The sequence below is a fragment of the Bubalus bubalis genome, chromosome 6 (assembly GCF_019923935.1).
Source record: "Bubalus bubalis isolate 160015118507 breed Murrah chromosome 6, NDDB_SH_1, whole genome shotgun sequence".
NCBI classification, from domain to species: Eukaryota; Metazoa; Chordata; class Mammalia; order Artiodactyla; family Bovidae; genus Bubalus; species Bubalus bubalis.
In genome coordinates this window covers 89122392-89145027 of record NC_059162.1, presented here as the reverse complement: position 1 = coordinate 89145027, position 22636 = coordinate 89122392, and the positions used below count along the sequence as shown (strand labels likewise).

At 42.0% G+C, this 22636-nt stretch overlaps 1 protein-coding gene across 4 annotated transcripts in view; it reads right to left on the bottom strand.

Annotated features, from left to right (window-relative positions):
- FYB2 (FYN binding protein 2) overlaps nt 1-22636 on the bottom strand; it is a gene marked incomplete at its 3' end in the record, with an annotated part of 116060 nt that overhangs the window by 58869 nt on the left and 34555 nt on the right. For all 4 annotated transcript variants that reach the window (XM_045166147.1, XM_045166148.1, XM_045166145.1 and 1 more), the window contains 3 exon segments: nt 1080-1113; nt 3335-3496; nt 7467-8205. In XM_045166147.1, the coding sequence (XP_045022082.1) occupies nt 1080-1113; nt 3335-3496; nt 7467-8205 (935 nt within the window).

Sequence of the window (22636 nt, the reverse complement as noted above, 5' to 3'; positions counted from 1 at the left end):
AAGTAAAATACCTGAACTTGTAAAACCAGAAAGTAGAATGGTGGTTACTAGAGACTGAGGAGTGGGGAAACTGGAGATGTTAAGAGTACAAACTTGCAACGTAAATTCTGGAAACTCAATGCACAATATAGGGATTATAGTAAAAAAAAAAAAATGCTGTATTATAAACTTAAACTTGCTGAGAGACTAGAATTTTAACTGTTTTCAAAAGAAATGATAATTATGTAAGGTGATAAAGGTGTGAGCTAGTGTTAGTTAATGCTACCACTGTAACAATATTGTGAAATATGTATACTGAACCAATACATTGTGCATTTTGAACATACACAGTTGTACATATCCATTATATCTCAGCTTAAAAAAAAAATAGTTTGGGAACATGTGGGTTAGAATCATGGGTCTGCAAGTGGCAAATTTTCTGAGCCGAAGTATCTCTAGCTATAAAATGAAAACAGAGCCAGAAACTTTGCAGCCTTCTTGAGAAGAGGACGTGAGAACCTAGGTATAAAGTGGTCAGCTCAACGCATGACACATGAGAGGGCGCAATACATAGACTGACACTTCCATGGCAAAAGTATTACAATGAGCACACCAGAGCCAGAAAGGCCTTTGTCCCATGGAAAGTGAAGTCGCTCAGTAGTGTTTGACTCTTTGTGACCCCATGGACTGTAGCCTACCAGGCTCCTCCATCCATGGAATTTTCCAGGCAAGAGTACTGGAGTGGGGTGCCATTGCCTTCTCCAGGGGATCTTACTAGCTGCCCACAGCACTCTGTAGCCTCTAATCCGATTTATTACTAGGAGGCTGATGTTTCAATTTACTGAGCCCCACTGTACCATAAATAAAAGGACCCCAGAGACCCATCTTTGCAACTTAACATCAGCACAGTTGTTAAATGCAGTTTATTTAATCTCTCATTTAATCAAAAGTTGCAGTTGGTTGCAGTTTGTTATCTCTTCTTCCCCCAACTCTTCTGAGAAACACAGACACATGACCTGTGCTTATTGCCTGCTTTGGGGCAGGCTAAGCAGCTTCGTTGATGGGCTGCATTGCTGCACAATTAAGAAATGGGTACTCACCTCGCTGGAGGTAGGCTGCCTTCTTTCGCAGCTTCTGCAAGAGCAAGAGGCAGGGTTAAAAAAAAAAAGAAAAAAGACATGTTAGTGGCAGTCTGTTTAAGTGAACTGTTTGTACAATGACCTGACCCCCTCCCACCACCAGAGAAAATGCAGAGGTGCAGCTCACCCGCCCCACCCCAGCACCCAGGGACTGCCAGGGACTGCATGCAGTATTCACACACATTTTATGGTGCTTATTTATGACTGCAGTCTCTTTATATTAGACTTTGACTTCCTTGGGCCCCGAAACTCCTATGGGATTTATCTCTTAATTTCTTGTTTCTTTAAAATTTTTTTTAATTAAACTTTCCACTTTGAGATAATTGTAGGTTTGCATGCAGTAGTAAGAAATAATACAGAGGGATCCCATATACTCTTCACCCAGTTTCCTCAATGGTATGAGACCCGGGTTGATGTTCTTGTTTTCCCTTTGCCCTGTGGGTGTCCACTAGCTCTAACAGCACTTGCTGTCACTAATCTCTTGTTTCTTCACAGAGTCCAGGAAAGAAGAGTGCAGCTGCTCGACGCATGCTTGAAGTAGTGGTAAGAGAGCCTTCCCTGAGCGCTTACTATTGTGCTGGGCACTGTTCAGTCTTCCCAGGCCTCATCTCATTTCTCCTTACAATCATCCTACGAGAGGAGTGTTACTATCATCCCCATTTTACAGACAGGGACAATGAAGCTCAGTGGGTCCCACGACCAAACCTAAATAGCCAGTGATGAGGGAGCTGGGATTTAATAAAATTTAATAAAATGGGGAGCCCATTTTATTCCCCAAAACTTAGTCCTCTATTCTCTGACAACTTTTTTCTCTTTCAGAGAGATGGTTTGAGGCCTGAATTATTTAATGTTTATAAAAATCAAACTTCACCCTCTTTGATATAGAGATAGCCATATTATCAAAGTACACTTAGAAGAGCTCTATTTCTCGTTACAGAATTTCCTTTTAGGATATGACTTAAGGTGACTTTTAGCAGTGGTTCTCAAAGCATGGCCCCCAGACCAGCAACATCAGTGTCTCCCAGAGAACTTGTTAAAAATATAAATCCTCAAATGCTCCAAACCCAGACCGGACTTCCGCAATGGCTCAGTGGGTAAAGAAGCCACCTGGAATGCAGGAGACAAAGGAGATGCAGGTTTGATCCCTGGGTCGGGAAGATCCCCCGGAGGAGGAAATGGCAACCCACTCCAGTATTCTTGCCAGAGAAATCCCATGGACAGAGTCTGACAGGCTACAGTCCAAAGAGTTGCCGAGTCGAACATGACTGAGCGACTAAGCACAAATCCAGACCAACTGACTCAGAACTCTGGGTTCGGGCCCAGAAAGCTGTATTTTAACAAGTCCTCCAGTTGATTCTGATGCATGCTGATGTTTGAGAACCACTGAGTTAAAGAAATTTCACCCTGAGGTTGCCCAAAGCAGTCAAATGAGCAACCAGCAAGCTAAGAAGAAACGAATGAAGAATTAGCTTTTTCAGTGTACTGTCCACTGGTGCTCGTGGCCACAGTAAGAAAAACGCTAGCACAGCACTACACATCGCCCCACAGTGTACGCTCGCCTCGTGTTTCCTTAGAGCAAACGTGAGCGAAGGCATTGACGGTGTCAGTGGGGTTGGGCTATGGGGGTGGAAGGGGGTGAGAAGCCTCCCTTGCATAGCAGAGGAAAACACATGAGCACAGAAAGAAGGCTGCCAATCAGGGACGCTGCAGGCTATGGAACGGAGGACGAGTAGGGGCAGGGTGGGGCCCTCCAATCCATTCCCACAGTGGCTCCGGCGACTCCCATCACCATCCCAGGTCAAGTTCACACTGAGTTTCCTCTCTCCACTCCCTCCCCCTCTCCTACTCCACTTGGTTGTGTTGACAACACAGGCTTTGTAGGAAAACAAAGACTCCCTGCCTCCCTCTTCAGCTACTTTTCTTTTTCTTCCTCTTGGACAGATTCCCAGTGATCAAACGCAAAGCTCTCAGGGGAAGCAGGCTGGCCCAGGAGCGATAAGGGGCCAATTCCCACAGATTTGTCATTTCACGGGCAAGCTGCCACAGCCTCTATATGAGAATAAGCAGTGATGGATGTCCAGCCCCACAGAAAAGCAGTCTGGCACTGTCCCCTGGGAGCTGATGCAGTGGGGGGAGGTGATAGAGAGACGGGGGCATGGGAGCCATGACCTCCCTTGGCTGGCTGTGCACGGGCCTGTGTGTGTGTGTTTCCTTACCTTCCCCATTGGGCTTGGAAAGAGCAGCTGCCTGCCTCTGGAAGGCCTGGAGGGTCACGACTGGGGGCCTTGGCGGCTTTGGGGGAGGAGGACCCAGGGACTCGACGGAAGGCAGTGGCTTGGTATTGGGGAGTTGTGGATGCCTGACATCTGGCTGTTCCTCTGGGCACAAAGAGTCCAAAATATAGGTCATTATTTCCATCTCATGGTTGGCCTCAGTCTCACTCCCATCCCACCTATTCTCCACCCAGTAGCCAGAGTGTCCTGATCAACATGTGAACCCAAGCTGGCCACCATCCCAGCTGCCCACAGGATGAAGCTCAATCTCCTCAGCTGCCGTCCTCTCACTCCATCCTCTGGTATTAAAACACCACACAGCATCAGTCTACACTTTTTTTTCTTACCACACTTTACCATCCTGCTTCCCCAACCTTCAGTCCCAACATCTTTTGCTCACACACCTGGCTTCTCAGTTTTTCAGATTTCATAAATATTTTTTGCAGTTTCTTTTTTTTCTTTTTATTTTTTATTCTATTTTTAATTCACTTTTTTATTTGAAGTATAGTTATTTTACAAAGTTGTGTTTGTACAGCATAGTGAGTCATATGTTTGTGTGTGCGTGTGTATGTGTATAAAGTTGTGTTCATTTCAGGTATACAGCAAAATTACTCCTTTTTTATATGTGTATAAATTTTCTGATTCTTTTCTAGGTTATTACAAGTCCAGATTTGATTTCAAAAGCCTTAAATAGCTCTCAAGTATCCAAGATTTTGTTCATTCCACCTGATGCAAACAGCTGACTCATTTGAAAAGACCCTGATGCTGGAAAAGATTGAGGGCAGGAGGAGAAGGGGACGACAGAGGATGAGATGGTTGATGGCATCACCGACTCAATGGACATGGGTTTGGGTGGACTCTGGGAGCTGATGATGAACAGGGAGGCCTATCGTGCTGTGGTTCATGGTGTCGCGAAGAGTCGGACACAACTGAGCGACTGAACTGAACTGAACTGTTCATGCCATTCTTGTTCTGGTATGCTGTTTCCTTACTCCTCCCTTGGTGAACTTTGACTCATTTTTTTAAGACCCTCCTCCAATGATACCTTTGCTGATTTCTACCAGAAAACCAGCTCATAATTAACCACTCTTTGTTCAGTTATCACCTAGCACATTGTTACCACCTCTCCATCAGTGCTGCGACATATGAGAAGGGCTGGTCTATCTTCCCACTGAATGTAGGTTCCTAGAGGGAAGCAACTAAGCCCTAGGGATCTCCTCTCAGTGCCAAGCACAGGACCATCATTAGCAGAAATACACAATGACAATGGACAGATAGACAATGACAATGACTATTCCCTGAAAGGATTCTTTAAGCACTCATGATGGGCAAATAATACGGGAGACATGAAGAGGAGTAACAACTGGTCTCTTGATGTCCAAGGCTCCAATATCTAGAACAGGTTTCAAGGCTGGCTTTGTAGTACCTGGGCACCTGTGGATTCTATATCCTGTAATTTTCCAGGACAGTCCCAATTTTATGTATTTTATTCTTCTGCACTGATGAGCTAACCAACAGAAATTCCAACATTATATATAAATATTGCATATGCTTTCTACACTGAAAACAGCACAAAATCTTATATTATTCAAGTGCCTTGACTTTTGGTTGCCATAACACAGTGGCTGACCACATGGTAAAACTAAAGAAACTTGGCTAGTGTTTAACAAAAACATCAGTGCAACCCCCTCAAAGCCCTGCTATCCTCTGCAGTCAAGGAGCAGGGGTCCTACTAGCCCTACTAGCAGGGGTTACATAGTTAGGACCAAAGTTCCTTTCTTCTAAGACTTGAAGTATAAGCTGCAAAGTCAGAGATTTTAGTCTTTATCAGATAATAGAGAAGACAGTAAAAGTGAATGATCATTTACTTACTAACTGAGCTCCTAATTTTTATCAGGCACTGTGCCAAGTAATTTACATGGGTTATCCCATTTGATCCTCCCAACAGCTCTGTCAGGTAGGTTATCTAGACCTTTCTTTCCTCCCATCTCTCCTTGCTCCCATTCATCCTTTATTCCTTCCTATCCCTTCATCAAAAATAATTTACTATATTCCAAGCATTGTTCTAGGGGCTGGAACTAGAGTTAAGGACAAGAAAAGAGAGAGTTCTGCCCTCAAGAATTTTCATTCCAATAGGAGGAGGCTGATGATAAACATGCAAACAAATAAACAGATAAGAAAACTGTAACAGGACAGTGATGGGGGACAAATAAGGATTTAGGGATAACATGTACACATTATTATACATAAAATAGATAACCAACAAGGACCTACTGGAAAGCACAGGGAATTAAACTCACTATCTTGTATTAACCTATACAGGAAAAGAATCTTAAACAGAATAGAAGTATGTATGTATGTATGCATGTATGTATGTGTGTGTGTGTATATATATATATATAACTGAATCATTTGCTGTACATCTGAAACTAACACAACATTGCAAATCAACTATACTTCAATTTAAAAAAAGTAAAAAGAGAAAATCACAGCAATCTATTAATTCTATAAAGGAAACAAAACAGGATGATATGAAAGAATGTGAATTCTTGGTGGTGAGGTAATAGCCTTTAGATAGAGATCTTTGGCTAGAGAAGGCTTATCTGGGAAAGTGTCATTTAAACTTAGACCTAAAGGTAATGAAGGAAAGATCAAAGAAAAGTATTATATAGGAAGGAGGATCAGAACTCATAAGGTCCTGAGTCATAATGAAGTCTGTTCACAAAACAGCAAGGAATTCCAGGATGTTGTCTATAGGCTAGTGAGCCAGGGAAAGACAGCAGGAAGTAAGTCAGAGACATAAGAACCAAAAGAAGCAGAGCTATGAAGTCAGTAGTAAGTAGTTTAGATGCTATTCTGAGGGAAAGAGAAACCAAACAGGATCGCAAGCAAGAGAGCGAGCCAGCCAGCCAGCCAGCCAGCCAGCCATTTATTCAAAAAATACTTTCTTGAGAACTCATTGAAACTGGCCTTGTTCTTTTAGGTTCTGGAGATACAATGGTAAAGAAGACAGTTTTTATTCTCACTTAACTTATACTTTACCGAGGTAAACAAATACATAACAAACTACATAGGGGTAAGTGAGAGAAAACCAAAGCTGTGTAAGAAAAAGACTGCTGGAGGTGGGTGGCTATTTCAGATAGAGTGATCCACAAGATCCACACGCAGCAGGTGGTACTAAGCAGAGACCTTGATAAAGTGAAGGAGTGAGATGTCAAAGCCCTACAGGAAAAGTGTTCCAGACAGACAGAGCAGCAAGTACAAAGGCCCTGGGGTGGAACTAGCTTGGTATATCAGGAATAGAAAGAAGGTCAACGTGGTGAGATAGGAGAGAGTACGAGATGCTGGCAAGGAGCAAACTGTGTGAGCCACAGTAAGACAGCTAAAGTTGAAATGAGCAGGGGAGTGATATGATTGGATTAATGCTTTAGAGCATCACTGTACCTGTGAGGATGAGCATAAACTACAAGAGGGCAAGAGTGTGAAAGCAGCAAGACCAGCTGGACCTTGCAGTGGTCCAAGCAAGAGATGGTCCATAGTGGTGTAGACTTGAGCAGAAGGCAGAAATGGAAGCAAGTCAGGAGATTCAGAACGTTATTTTGGTGACAGAGCCAAGAACTTGCTGCAAACAGTGATTAGTTACAAACAAAGAGGCAGGGAGGTGTGGTGGGTAAGGGGAATAGAATATGATTCCTAGATTTTTGGCCTGAGCAAATAGGAGGGTGGTTGTGCTACTTACTAAGACAAGGAAGACTGGCAATGGATCGATTGATAGGAAAGGAAACCAGGCTTTGTGAACTTAAGCAGACTGCCCCAGTTCAGGCATCTTGTAAGAAGCAGAGCTAAAGGATGCAAATCTGGGTTTGTCCCACCTGTCTCTCCATATATTTCCAGGAGATTAATCACCTAATCCAAACCTGAAATTACAATCTAGCAGATGGGCTTAGAATATCTGTGCTAGAGTGTGGGACAAACACTGCCCAGGCCACATATAAGACCATCCATGCCAGTAAGCTCTAAATTAGAGAAATACAGTGATCCCTCCCGCTAGGCCTGTGGGGGTTTGATTTCTCACCTGGGGTCTGGCTGGTGAGTTCATTGTCATAGACAGGGTGACAGATGCTCCCTGTCAAGCTCCTCTCAGGACTGGAGTTTGCTCCGCTCTCCCTGCTACATTGAGAAGGTTGAACGGTGGGATCTTCAGAGATGGCACACAATCTTCTTTGAGCCATTAGCTGCCTGTGGGAAGGTAGGGACTGGGCTTCTTTTATTTCCATATTTTCCATGGGCTCCTCTGGAGTCAGCTTGATACTTTTCTGCTCTTTTAGATGGAAGGCCCTGCTTCCACAACTGGCAGGGAGAAAGACAGATGGTGTCTCACTTTTCTGAGATAAAACCTCCCAGCTCCAGAGCTTGTTTCTGAAGCTATCATTCACCATGACTTTCTTCTTATTGGCTATCTCACCATTTGACTGATACACATCTAACAGCGGAGAAGCCTTCTGTGACCTTCCTGCAGAACCAGGAAAACTTGGAGGTTCCAGGTAATTAGAACATTTCTGAGTCTCACTCTTCTGAGTCCCCTTCGCTTGCTGGGGTTTAAGAGGCTGGGGATCACCATCAGCACAATTGGGTGAGTGCTGAATGTGGCTGGATGAGGGGGGTTTCCCACTGACCAAAGTCTTCATGGACTGTCTGCTTCCAAAGTCTCCCTTTTGAGAAACACCTGCTGGGAATTTGATAGGTCCTGAAAGAGATGATGCATCAAGATTTTGAAATTTGGCTCGAAGTTCCTTGAAGTTTCTTAATCCTTCCTAGAACATAAAAGAAAAGAAACAAGCAGCACCATTAGCTGACTTCACTGTGCTTGCTAAGAGGTTCTAGGTGCTGATGTAATGTCATTGCTTATCTACTAAGTAGTATCAGTAATGCTACTGTCTACGTGAGGCAGAGTGAAACTAACTACATGCTCTTTGAAACACTGCAGGTGTGCCTAATTTCTTCACAACATACAAAGAATGCTTATAAGATATATAGCACTGACAATTGCTGATAAACCCCTTGATATAAACTTCTGGTAGCTCTCTGCTGCCTGTGCAAATAAACCCCTTCATGTGGCGTTTAAGAACAAAAGTTGTGGAATTATGATCTCAGCCACAGATCAACCTGTGTGTGTGCTTAGTAACTCAGTTGTGTCTGATTCTGTGACCTCATGGACTGTAGCCCTCCAGGCTCTTCTGCCCATGGGATTTTCCTGGCAAAAGTACTGGAGTAGATTTCCATTTTCTCCTCCAGGGGGTCTTCTCAACCCAGGGATTAAACCCACATCTCTGGCATCTCCTGCACTGGCAGATGGATTCTTTGCCACCACTTAACCCTGATGCTGGGAGAGATTGAAGGTGAGAGGAGAAGGGGACGACAGAGGATGAGATGGTTGGATGGCATCACCGACTCAATGGACATGCGTTTGAGTAAGCTCAGGGAGTTGGTGATGGACAGGGACGCCTGGCGTGCTGCAGTCCATGGGGTCTCAAAGAGTCGGACACAACTGAGCGACTGAACTGAATTGAACTGAAACCAAAAGGATAATTGACAAGTTTCTAGAAACTTTATACTCTCTACCACCCTGCTTATGTGTTCCTGCTCCCCCAATGTATCCCCCCATCTACTTGTCAACTGCTTTCTTGCAACAATAATGCCCACCTTCTCCACAAGATTTGCCCTTTGGCTGACAGGTAGACTAACTCCTTCCCTGGCTCCATGTTGGCTGGCTATTGAGCTTAACATCATAGGGTGGAGACAAGAGCAATCTTTGGAACCTGACAGGTACGTGTTCCATTTCTGACTCCACTCTTTATCATCTAGGCAAATACTTTGGGAAACTTGGTATCATCAGTGAAGTCTCATCATAAAAATAACTTGCAATCAGTAGAAGCATGAGGGCTGCCATATGTAAAGAGTCCATCACAGTGCCTGGCACATAGTAAATAAAAGCTACTTAAAAGGGACGAGATGATGCTCTTGTATTTTTGACTGTCCTTGGGAGATTGTGTTCTACTTTAAATTCCACCCAAATTCAGTGAATGAAAATGGTGGTAGTAACAGCAGGTCAACCCTTGGAGCAAAGGAAGGAACACACACAGGATCATACAGTAAGTTGGTGGTCTATGTAGGTGGGATTGGGCTCGAGGCCTGTGCAGTGCTCTTCCCAGTACCCCCCCCCTCACTAAATTTACTTTTGTAAATGCATTTTGGCATTTTCTGTCTTCAGAGGAGGTGGTGGGTGGATAGAGCATAGGAGGACATCTAATGGAGCCATTTCCAAAGTAAGAGCCACCAACTTCTCCTGATCATCTTAAGGGTCTTAATTTTAGGTATACAGACAATCTCCATGCAGGTAACTTCGGATTTTGCCTGCTGAAGGAATAACTGTTGGGTGACCTTTTCTCACTGTGTTTACAGTTGACTCACACCTGCCCTCTGAAGATTTAGGAAGGGAGGAATATTGAACAGGAAGTATGAAGCAGGTGTCTGGAAGCATGCTTGCATGCTCTTCCCTCTTTCTTCAACCCTCCCTCCATCCTCCTCTTCCTTCTCTTCCTCCTTTCTCTCTCTCTCACTCACACACACATACATATCCCTACACACACATTTATAGCTTTCTTCACAAACTTCCAAGGGTTAATTTCTTATATTTCAACCATCAGTCGAGTTGATTCCATTGACCTTCCTCTCCCCTTATGTGCTAGCAGCCAGCACTGGGCATGGAACCAGGAGATCCAAGTATGAGGCTCAGCTTTGCCATTCCAGTCATGTGCCTTGGACAATTTACTTCACTTTTCTGAGCCTTAAGCTCCTCACTATAAAATGGGGATACCCTACTAACAGTTCAGGGTTATTGCAAGGCTCACATGACATGACAGATGTATATACCTCAGTGATTAATATTTTTTAAATTGTGGTAAAATACACTTAACTTTAAATTTACCACTATAGCCATTTTTAAATGTGTAGTATAGTACAGTAATGTTCAGAACACTCACACTGTAGTGAATGTCCAGGACTCTTCTCATCTTGAAAACAGGACCACTATATTCATTAAACAACAGCTTCCCATTCCCCCTCCCCCGGGGAGAGCTGGGACAGAGAGGAAAGGGAGTACAGACACTGGTCTGTGGCAGGCAGGACAGTGTAAGACCTACATGAACGGTCTGTGCTGCAGCTCTGCATGCCCCAGCCTGAGTCACATTCACTGGTGTGGAACGGGTTGGGTGCTGGAATGTGGGGTTTGGAGAGTGGGCTCAGGAAGAGAACAGCTACTGGCTGCAAACAGACAGATCTGAAGGGGCAGGAATAAGGAGTTCCACAATCAGGAATGTTTGTGAAAGAAATCTGGGCCACCAGAGAAGCAAAATGCCATTTCTGAGTGGTGCACAAGAGGCAGGGCCCCCACTGCGCCCCCTGCCCCTGTCCCCTGCCTTGGTGGGCACTAGGAGGAGCGCCCACCTGAGCAGGCTCCCACTTCCCTCCTGCCAATACCTCCTCTGGCCCTGCTGGCCCCAGTGGGCTTGCACACCCTGCCCATTGCTGCCTCCACCCCCACTGGCCTTAGAGGGGTCTCAGTACAGGTGCTGCTGGGAGGAACACACACAGAGGTGGGACTGAAACCACAGTTAAGCCCCTGGGGTCATGCAACAAAGGAAGAAGAGCTGGATTCTCTCGTCATGGCTGCAAGAACCATAGATTCACACCACTGCTGCTGGCTTTGAAAACCTAGCACCTGCAGAATATCTGAACGGATGAGTGCTCCTGCATCTGAGATGGGTCTAGCTTTAGCAGCTGTGGGCTTTGTGGGCACATACACAAGGGGGCTGGAGCAGGTCCGAATCTGAGCTGTCTCCATTAACTCCCACGGAGGATCCAGGCACATGATTACTGCAGTCCTGGGATGACTTTGGGGGATCTGCTCTGGTGGCTTGGTGAAAACAAGGCCTGAGAAAAACCAGGAACAATTGCCACTATAACCATGGTTAAGGTGGGGCTGAGAGCAGTTTCAACAATAGTGTAATTTGTGAGTCAGCACAAGAGGTGAAAAATGACACAACAGAATATGCACACAGCTAAATAGCCCCGGAGGAGGAAAACACAGTGACTTTTCTCCCAGTGGGAGTGCTCCAACTCTGCCTCTCTCACACTGCAGATCAGAAACACAGCTCAGAGACAGGTCTGGGGACCTCTACTCCAATAACTAGGGAGCAGACTTGCCCCTGACAGGGAAGTAACAAGCAGAGAAAGTGGGGGTGGGGAGCTTTGCTCAGTATCCATCGCAGGCTCAGGTCACCACATCAGTCACATCTCCTATCAAGGGGGTAATGGCCAGCATACACTGAGGAAAGGGGTAGTAGACATCTGTACTAAAAACAGTCCTCACATCAAAAAATATAAAACACACAGAGACTGCACAGGGACATTCCCATATAAAAAACAGCCTTCCAAGGCAGTGTGAGGAATTGAAAAGAAAAACCCTCAGAGTATTTGGCTTTGAAGGTCACCAGGGCCTGCATGCAGGAGCTCCACAGGGCTGGGAGAAACAGAGACTTCTCTCTTGGAGGTTGCACACAAGGTCTTGCATGCACTGGGAACCAGCACAAAGCAGTACCTCTACATGAACTGGGGCTAGGCCTAACTAGGGGTCTGGGAGGTGGGGTTTGGCTGTAGCTCACTGTAAGGGCAAGGACACTGGTGGAGGAAGCCCCAGAGAATATTGATTGGCTTGAGCTCCCCCATAGGTCCCCATTTTGGCACCAAGACCTGGCCTCACCCAACAACCTAGAGGTTCCAAGCTGTCATGCCTCAGGCCAAAGAACCAGCAAGACAGGAACACAGTTCCACCCATCAGCAGACAGGCTGCCTAAAGCCATACTGAGCTAATAGCTACGTCAAAACACACCACTTGACACAGCCCCGTCCATTAGAGGGACAAGATCCAGCTCCATCTACTAGAGGGCAGGCATCAGTCCCTCCCACCAGGAAGCCTGTATAAGCCCCTGGAGCAACCTCACCCACTAGGGGGCAGACACCAGAAGCAAGAGGTGCTGTGATCCTGCAACATGTAGAAAAGAGACTAAACACACAGAAAAGTTGACATAAGACATGTTGCAAATGAAGGAACATGACAAAACCCCATAAGAACCCCATAAATGAAGTGGAAATCATTGCCATAGAATAAAGTAAAGAAAAAACAAAGAAAATAAATGAAGACAGCCTCAGAGACCTCTGGAACAATATTAAATGCACCAGTATTTGCATTAGGGGTCCCAGAAAGAGAAGAAAGAGAGAAAGGACCTGAGAAAATATTCAAAGAGATTACAGTCAAAAACTTCTCTAATATGGGGAAGGAAATAGCCACTCAAGTCCCAGGAAGCTCAGAGGGTCCCATCATGATGAACCCAAGGAGGAACATACCAAGACACATATTAATCAAGCTGACAAAAATTAAAGACAAGGAAAAATTATTAAGAGCAACAAGAGATAAAGCAACAACTAACATACAAGGGAATCCCCATGAGGTTATGAGCTGATTTTTCAGCAGAAATTCTGCAGGCCAGAAGGGAGTGGCACAATATATCTCAAGTGATGAAAGGGAAATATCTGCAACCAAGAATACGCTAGCCAGCAAGGGCCTCATTCAGATTTGACGGAGACATCAAAAGATTTACAGATAAGCCAAAGTTAAGAGAATTCAGCACCACCAAAACATCTTCACAACAAATGCTAAAGGGACTTCTCTAGGTGGGAAAGAGACAAGCAACTTAAAACAATGTTTGTACATATACTGTTATATCAAAACCTCATGGGACTATCAAACCAAAAAAAAAATCTATAGATACATACACACACAAAAGAAAAACCCAAACACAACACCAAAGATAGACATCAAATCACAAGAGAGCAAAAGCAGAAGGTAAGAAAAAAGACCTAGAAGAACAAATCCAAAACAATAAAGAGAATGTCAACAGGAACATATATATTGATAATTACTTTAACTATAAATGGATTAAATGCTCCAACCAAAAGACATAGTCAAACTGAATGCATACATAAACAAGACCTGCATATACTGTCTTCAAGAGACCCACTTCAGATCTAGGGACACATACTGATTGAAAGAAAGAGGATGGAAAAAGGTATCCCATACAAATTAAAATCAAAAGAAAGCTGGAGCAGCAATACTCAGATCAAACAAAATAGACTGTTACAAGAGATAAGGAAGGACACTACATAATGATCAAGGGATCAATCCAAGAAGAAAATGTCGCAGTTGTAAATATATAGGCACCCAACATAACAGCATCACAAATACAAGCCAAATACTAGCAGCCATAAAAGGGGAAATTGGCAGAACACAACTATAGTGGGGGATATTAAAACTCCACTCACATCAGTGGACAGATGATCCAGACAGAAAATCAATAAGGAAACACGGCCTTAAATAACACATTAGGCCATGTGAACTTAATTGATATTTATAGAACTTTCCATCCAAAAGCAGCAGAATACACTTTCTTTTCAAGAGCACAGGGAACCTTCTCCAGGATGGATCACATACTGGACCACAAATCAAACGTCATTAAAAGTTAAGAAAACTGAAATCATATCAAACCTCTTTTCTGACCACAATGATGTGAGATTAGAAATAAATTACAGGAAAAAAAACTATAAAGTGAAAACCAACAAATACACATGGAGACTAAACAATATGCCACTAAACAACCAATAGATTACTGAAGAAATCAAAGAGGAAATAAAAATAATAATCTTACCTCAGGAAACAAGAAAAACTGCCAAATAAACAACCAACCTTATGCCTAAAGCAACTAAAGAAAAAGAACAAACAAAACCCAAGGTTAGTAGAAGGAAATAAATCATAAAGATCAGAGTAGAAATAAATGAAATTGATACAAATAAAACAACAAAGATCAACGAAATTTAAAAGCTGGTTAATTGAGAACATAAACAAAATAGATAAAACCCTAGCAAGACTCATGAAGAAAAGAGAGAGGACTCAAATCAGTGAAATTAAAAATTTAAAAAGTTACAACTGAAACAAGAGAAGTACAAAAGAGTGTAAGAGACAACTACAAGCAATTATATGCCAATAAAATGGAAAGCCTAGAAGAAATGGACAAATGCTTAGAAAGGTACAGCTTTATAAGAATGAACCAGGAACAAATAGAAAATATGAGCAGGCCAATCACAAGTACTGAAATTGAAACTGTGGTTAAATACTTCCAACAAACACAAGTCCAGGACCAGGTGGCTTCACAGGTAATTCTATTGAACATTTAGAAACTCTTTCAAAAAACTACAGAGAACAATCCCAGGCTCATTCTATGAGACCACCATTATCTTGATCCCAAAGTCAGACAATGATAGCACAAAAGGAGACAATTATAGGTCAGTATCACTGATAAACATAGACACAGGAAACCTCAAAACAATGCTAGCAAATAGATGCAGTACATGAAAAGGATCATACTCCATGATCAAGTGGGATTTACCTCAAGCATGTAAGGATTCTTAAAAATCAATCAGCATGATATATCATACTAACAAACTGAAGAATAAAAACCATATAAATCTCAAGAGATTCAGAAAACGCTTTTGACAAAATTCAACATCCATCTATGATTAAAAAAAAAAATACTCTCCAAAAGTGGGCATAATAAGGGCCATATACAACAAAGCCACAGCAAATATCATTCTCAACAGTGAAAAACAAAGTTTTTCCTCTACGATTAGGAATAAAACAAGGGTGTCCACTCTTTCCATTTCTATTCAACATGTGGAAGTCTTAGCCACAACAGAGAAGTAAAATAAATATAATGACTCCAAAATGGAAAAGAAGTAAAACTGTCACTGCAGATGACCTGATACTATACACAGAAAATCCTGAAGATGCCACCAGAAAACTACTAGAGCTCAGTGAATTTGGTATAGTTGTCCACAGTATAGTAACAAGGATGAAAATTCATCAAATAAGCTCTATATGTTGGTTACTTATGTACCTGTCACCACTTTTAAAAATCTACAGAGAGTTAATGTGAATGAGAACTAACCACTGATTGTCAAACAAAGTTACAGAACCATTGGGTAAAAAGATATGCTGATGAAATAAATCAAAGATGATACAAACAGATGGAGAGATATACCATGTTCTTTGATTGGAAGAATCAATTTTATCAAAATAAGTATACTATACAAAGCAATCTATAGATTCAATGTAATCCCTATCAGATTACCAATGGGATTACCAAATTTCTTACAGAATCTCTTACAAATGTCTTACAGAAAATAATTGCATGGTTTGTATGAAAACACAAGACTTCAAAGAGCCAAAGCAGTCTTGAGAGAGAAAAACGAAGCTATAGAAATCAGGCTCCTGACTTCAGACTATAATACAAAGTTAAAGTAATCAAAGCAACTGATACTGACACAAAAACAGAAATATAGATCAATGTAATAAGATAGAAAGTCCAGAGATAAAACCATGCTCCTATGGTCAACTAATCTATAACAAAAGAGGCAAGAATATATAACAGAGGAAAGACAGTCTCTTCAATACATGGTGCTGGGAAAACTGGACAGCTGTATGTAAAAGAATGAAACTGGAACACTCCCTAAGACCATTTACAAAAATAAACTTAAAATGGATTAAAGACCAATATGCAAGTCTAAACACCATAAAACTCTTAGAGGAAAACAGAGGCAGAACACTCTTTGACATAAATTACAGAAAGATCTTTTTTGACCCACCTCCTAGAGTAATAAAAATAAAAACAAAAAGAAACAAATGGGACCTAGTTAAACTTAAAACCTTTTTCACAGCAAAGGAAACCACAAACAATTGAAAAAACAACCTTCAGAAGGCAAGAAAATATTTGCAAAAAAGTGACCAGCAGCGGATTAATCTCCCAAATATACAAACAGCTCATGAAGCTCAATAACAAAAACCAAACAACCCAATCAAAAATTTGGTGTAAGATATAAACAAACAGTTCTCCAAAGAAGACATACAGATGATCAAAAAGCACATGAAAAAGTGCTCAACATCACTAATTATCAGAGAAATGTAAATCAAAACTAAAATGGGTATGACCTCACCCCAGTCAAAATGGCCATCGTTAAAAAATTCACAGACAATGAATAGAAGCTGTAAGTGTGGAGAAAAAGAAAACTTTCTACACTATTGGTGGGGATGTAAATCGGTAGACCCCTATGGAGAACAGTATGGAGGTTCTTTAAACAGCTAAGAACTACCATATTACCCAGTAATCCCACTCCTGGGCATATATCTGGAGAAAACCATAATTCAAAAAGATACATGCACCCCAAAGTCCACTGAAACACCATTTACAATAGATAAGATATGGAAGCAACCTTAATGTCCAGTGACAGAGGAATGGATAAAGAAAAGGTGGCACATATATACAGTGGAATATTACTCAGCTATAAAACAGAACAAAAGAATGCAATTTTCAGAAACATGGATGGACCTAGAGCTTGTCATACTGAGCCAAGTCAGACAGAGAAGAACAAATATTGTATGATACCACTTACACATGGAATCTTAAAAAATGGTAAAATGAACTTATTTACAAAATACAGTCATAGATGTAGAAAACAATCTTACATTTACTAGGGGGAAAACAGGGGGATGGATAAATTAGGAGACTGGGGGCTTCCTGGTGCTCAGTGGTAAGGAATCTGCCTGCTGGTGCAGGAGACACAGGTTTGATCCTCAGTTTGGGAGTACCCACATGTCACGGAGCAACTAAGTCTGTGGACTACAACTACTGAGCCTGTGCTCTAGAGCCCAGGAGCCACAGCTACTGAACCCTGTGTCACAGCTCCTGAAGTCCACATGCCCTAGACTTCATGCTCCACAACAAGAGAAACCACTGCAATGAGAAGCCTGCATGCCACAACTAGAGGGTCGCTCCTGCTCTACAGTAGAGAAAAGCCTGTGCAGCAACAAAGACCCAGCACAGCCAAGAATAAATAAATTTAAAAAAAATTTTTTAATTTGGAGATTGGAACTGACATATACACACTCAGTTCAGTTCAGTCACTCAGTCATGTCCGACTCTTTGTGACCCCATGAATTGCAGCACACCAGGCCTCCCTGTCCATCACCAACTCCCGGAGTTCACTAAGACCCATCGAGTCAGTGATGCCATCCAGCCATCTCATCCTCTGTTGCCCCCTTCTCCTCTTGCCCCCAATCCCTCCCAGCATCAGAGTCTTTTCCAATGAGTCAACTCTTCGCATGAGGTGGCCAAAGTACTAGAGTTTCAGCTTTAGCATCAGTCCTTCCAAAGAACACCCAGGACTGATCTCCTTCAGAATGGACTGGTTGGATCTCCTTGCAGTCCAAGGGACTCTCAAGAGTCTTCTCCAACACCGCAGTTCAAAAGCATCAATTCTTCGGCGCTCAGCTTTCTTCACAATTCAACTCTCACATCCATACATGACCACTGGAAAAACCATAGCCTTGACTAGATGGACCTTTGTTGGCAAAGTAATGTCTCTGCTTTTGAACATGCTATCTAGGTTGGTCATAACTTTCCTTCCAAGGAGTAAGCGTCTTTTAATTTCATGGCTGCAGTCACCATCTGCAGTGATTTTGGAGCCCCCCAAAAAACAAAGTCTGCCACTGTTTCCACTGTTTCCCCATCTATTTGCCATGAAGTGATGGGACCAGATGCTATGATCTTAGTTTTCTAAATGTTGAGCTTTAAGCCAATTTTTTCACTCTCCTCTTTCACTTTCATCAAGAGGCTTTTTAGTTCCTCTTCACTTTCTGCCATAAGGGTGGCAGCAGAAACTAAACACAACACTGTAAATCAACTATATTTCAATAAAATTTTTTGAAAAGAATTAAGGTTTAAAAAAGACATTAATAATGAAAGAAATTGAAGAAGACACAAATAAATGGAAAGAATTCCAAAGAAATCTACAGATTCAATGTAATCCCTATAAAAATTTCAACAAACTCTAAAGATTGTATAGAACCATAAAAGACCTGAAATAGCTAAAGCAAACTTGAGAAATAACAACAAAGCTGGAGTATGATACTTCCTAATTTTAAACAACATCACAAAGCTATAGTAGTCAAAGCAGTATGGTACTGGCATAAGAACATAGATTTCAATCAGCAGAACAGAATGGAGAACCCAGAAATAAATCCATGCATACAATCAATTAATTTACAACAAAGATACCTAGAATATACAACAGGGAAAGAACAGTCTCTTCAATAAACAGTATTGGGAAAACTGGACAACCACATGCAAAAGAATGAAATCAAACTACTATCTTACACCATACACAAAAATCAACTCAAAATGGATTAAAGACTTGAATATAAGACCTGAAACCACAAAACTCACAGAAGAAAACATAGGTGGTAGGCTCCTTGACATCAGTCTTGGTGACAGCCTTTTTGGATCTGACTCCAAAAACAAAGGCAAATGGTACTACCTCAAACTAAAAAGCTTCTGCACAGCCAAGGAAATAATAACAAAATGAAAAGACAATGAACTGAATGGAAACATGTGCAAATCATATACTTGAGGGTTTAATATGCAAAATATATAAAAACTCATACATCTCAACTGTAATGTAACAGAGAAACCAATTTTTAAATGGGTAAAAGATCTGAATAGATCTTTTTCCGAAGAAGACATACAGATGGCCAACAGTACATGAAAAGGTGCTCAACATTATTAATAAACAGGAAAATGCAAATCAAAGCCACAATGATATATAACCTCACAGCTGTTAGAATGGCTATTATCTGAAAGATTGGAAATAACAAGAGGCGGAATAGATGTGGAGAAAAGGGAACCCTGTGTTGATGGGAATGTTAGCTGGTACAGCCACTATGGAAAACAGTATGGAGATACCTCAAAAAATTAAAAATAGAACTACCATATGATCTCCAGCAATTTCACTTCTGATTATTACTCTAAAGCAAAGGAAAACAGTACCTCAAAAAGACATGCACCTCCATGCTCACTGTAGGATTACTTACAATAGCCAACATATGGAAACAACTTAAATGTCTGTTGATAGATGAATGGATAAACAAAATGTTATATACACATATACAACGGAGTATTAGTCACCCATAGAAGGATAAAATAATAACACTTTTAACAATGTAGATAGTCCTTAAGGGTACTATGCTAAGTGAAATAAGTCAGACAGAGAAAGAAAAATACTGTACGATCTCACTTAATGTGGAATCTAAAAACGAAACAAAAACTCCATCGAGTTTGTAGATACAGAGAACAGATTGGTGGTTGCCAGAGGTGGGGGCTGGGAGATACGAGCAATTGGTGAAGAAAGTCAAAAGGTACAAACATCCAGTTATAGAGTAAATAAGTCATGGGTATGTAATGTACCACATAGGGACTACAGTTAATAACACTGTATTGCATATTTGAAAGTTGCCAGGGGAGTAAACCTTAAAAGTCCTTATTACAAGAAAAGTATTTGTATCTATGCATGGTGGTGGATGTTTCCAGACTTATTGAAGTGATCATTTTCCAGTGTATAAACTGTATACAGTGTATATAATTATCAAATCATTATGTTACATACCTGAAACTAATATAATGATTTATGTCAATTATACTACAGTTTAGAAAAGAACAAAACAGTCCCTGACCTTTCAGAACTTGCTGAATGAGGGAAGCAGGCACAAATTGATAATTCTAGCATAAAGCAAAGTTATTAGATACAAGGTATAAAGTCTGCTCTGAGAACACAGAGAAGAGATCATGAGGCCAGTTGCGTGGGAGAGGGTACAAAGAAGGCTTCCTAGAGTTGACTCCTCAGATAAAACAGGCAGTCAAGCAAAGGACAGTGGGAATGCAGTTAAGATGAGAGAAGAACATCAACAAAGGAGGCATGGCATGTGAGATAAGAGGACATATATGAAAAGAATTCCTTATTCTTAGAGTCCCAATGTTCAGTATGTAAGGCTGGAGAAGGAAGTAGAGGTCAAGTCTCCTTTAAGTAGTTGGGCTTAATTTTCAGAGTCGATGAAGAGTTTTACACAGTAACTGGAGCTACTGATGAGTTTTACACAGGGCAATGACATGGTTAGGCTTATATTTCATGCTGATTATAGAGCAGAAACCAATTAAGAGGCCACTACAATGGTTTATGGCACCCCACTCCAGTATTCTTGCCTGGAGAATCCCATGGACGGAGGAGCTTGGTGGGCTACAGTCCACGGGTCGCAAAGAGTCGGACACGACTGAGCGACTTCACTTCACTTTCACAATGGTCAAGTAAAAATGATGAGAGGCTGGACTTGGGCAGTGTTGGTGGGCACAGAAGAAGCGGATAGATAAGAAAAACATGCAGAGTGGCATGAACTGGGCCTGGAGATCACTGGGTCTGAAGGAAATGGGAAGAAGGACTCCAGGATGATGCCCAGGTTCTAAACTGGGTGAGAGATGAATGCTAGTACCTGACACTAAGACTGAGGACTGGAGATACAGACACTGGAAGAAAGGGTGAGCCCAGTTTGGGATGTGATGGTTTGCATTTTTAGGGAAGCCATCTAACAGGCAATTCTATATGTGACATTTGTGGGAGACAGAAACTTAGATTTGGAGTTACTGGCTTATTGGTTCATGTGGAGCTTAAGAGCATGGATCCTGAAGTCCAAATAAGCTTAAATGCCAGCTCTGCCAATTATTAGCTTTATGACTCAGAGCAAATTACTTAACTACACTGTGTTTTTTGCCTTATCTGAGATAATAACTGCATTCCTCAAAGGGTGGATGTCATAGGAAAGATAAACTGAAAGAAAAAGTGAAAGTGTTAGTCACTCAGTTGTTACCAACTCTTTGCAACCCCATGGACCCCAAGCTCCTCTGTCCATGGAATTCTCCAGGCAAGAATATCGGAGTGGGTTGCCATTCCCTTCTCCAGGGGAATCTTTCTGACCCAGGGATTAAACCTGAGTTTCCTGCATTCAGGTGGACTCCTTACCATCTGAGATACCAGGGAGGCCAATGGCACCTCAAAAATGTCCACATCCTAGTTCCTGGAACCTGTGACTATGTTACCTTGTGACTTTACAGATGTGATTAAGGTAAGGACCTTCAGATGGGAAGATTATCCTGGATTATCCAGATAGGTCTAATGTAATAACAAGGGTCCTTATAAGAAGGAAGCATGAAGTCAGAAAAAAAGAAGTAGACATAAGGAGGTAAGGGTTGAAGATGCTACTTATGGCCATAAAGATGGAGGAAGGGTCCATGAGTCAAGGAAAGCAGGTAGTCTTCAGAAGTGGAAAAGGTAAGGAAACCGTGTTCTCTAGAGCCTCCAGAAAGAAAGCCATTGGCAAACACTGATTTTAGGCATCTCATGTCCAGAACTGTAAGATAATCACTCTGTTACTGCAAACAACTAAACTCATGGTAATCAGTTAGAGCAGTCTAGGAAATTAACACACCTGTTATGTGGATTAAATTGTTAAATACATACAAAGCATTTAGAAGGCATAATAAGTGCTCACTGAGTGTTAATTCTTGCTGTTACTATTAGAAGTGGTTGTTGAGGCCATGAAACTGGAGGGGATTATGGAGGAGAATGTGCAGTGAGATCAGAGTCAAGGGACAATGGCAGAGGCCAAGAAGCAGCAGAGAGGTGGGAGCTTAGGAGAGAAGGAGAAGGGCTGGGCAGTATTAGTGAGGAACGAGTGCCTGTAGTGGCAAATGCAGTGGATCAATTTTGTAAGATAAAGATGAAAAAGCGTCTGGTGGAGTCTGTCAAGATGGAAACCACTGTATGGACACTGCAAAAGAATATCATGGCAGAAACAAAGCTGCTGTGGCTTCCAGAATGAATGGGAGGTGAGGGAGTAAAATAAATGACTGTAACTTTTCTTTTAGGAAGCGGGCATGGCAAAGAAAGGAGAGGGGGATCCTTTCGGGATTCAATATCCACCAAAGGTTTTAAATTAATTTTTCTTCCTACTGAGCCTTACCCTAGTACAGATCCTGGAAAGCAAAGAACTCTACTTCCAAGGGACTCTTTCAGCTAGAATTCTGCCAAGCACAGACATCCATAGGGCAAGGGAAACAAGTACATTCGAGTATACCCACTTAGGGTGACAATGGATCCCCTGTGGAGGAGCTGTGGCAGATGTTCCCATGCTGT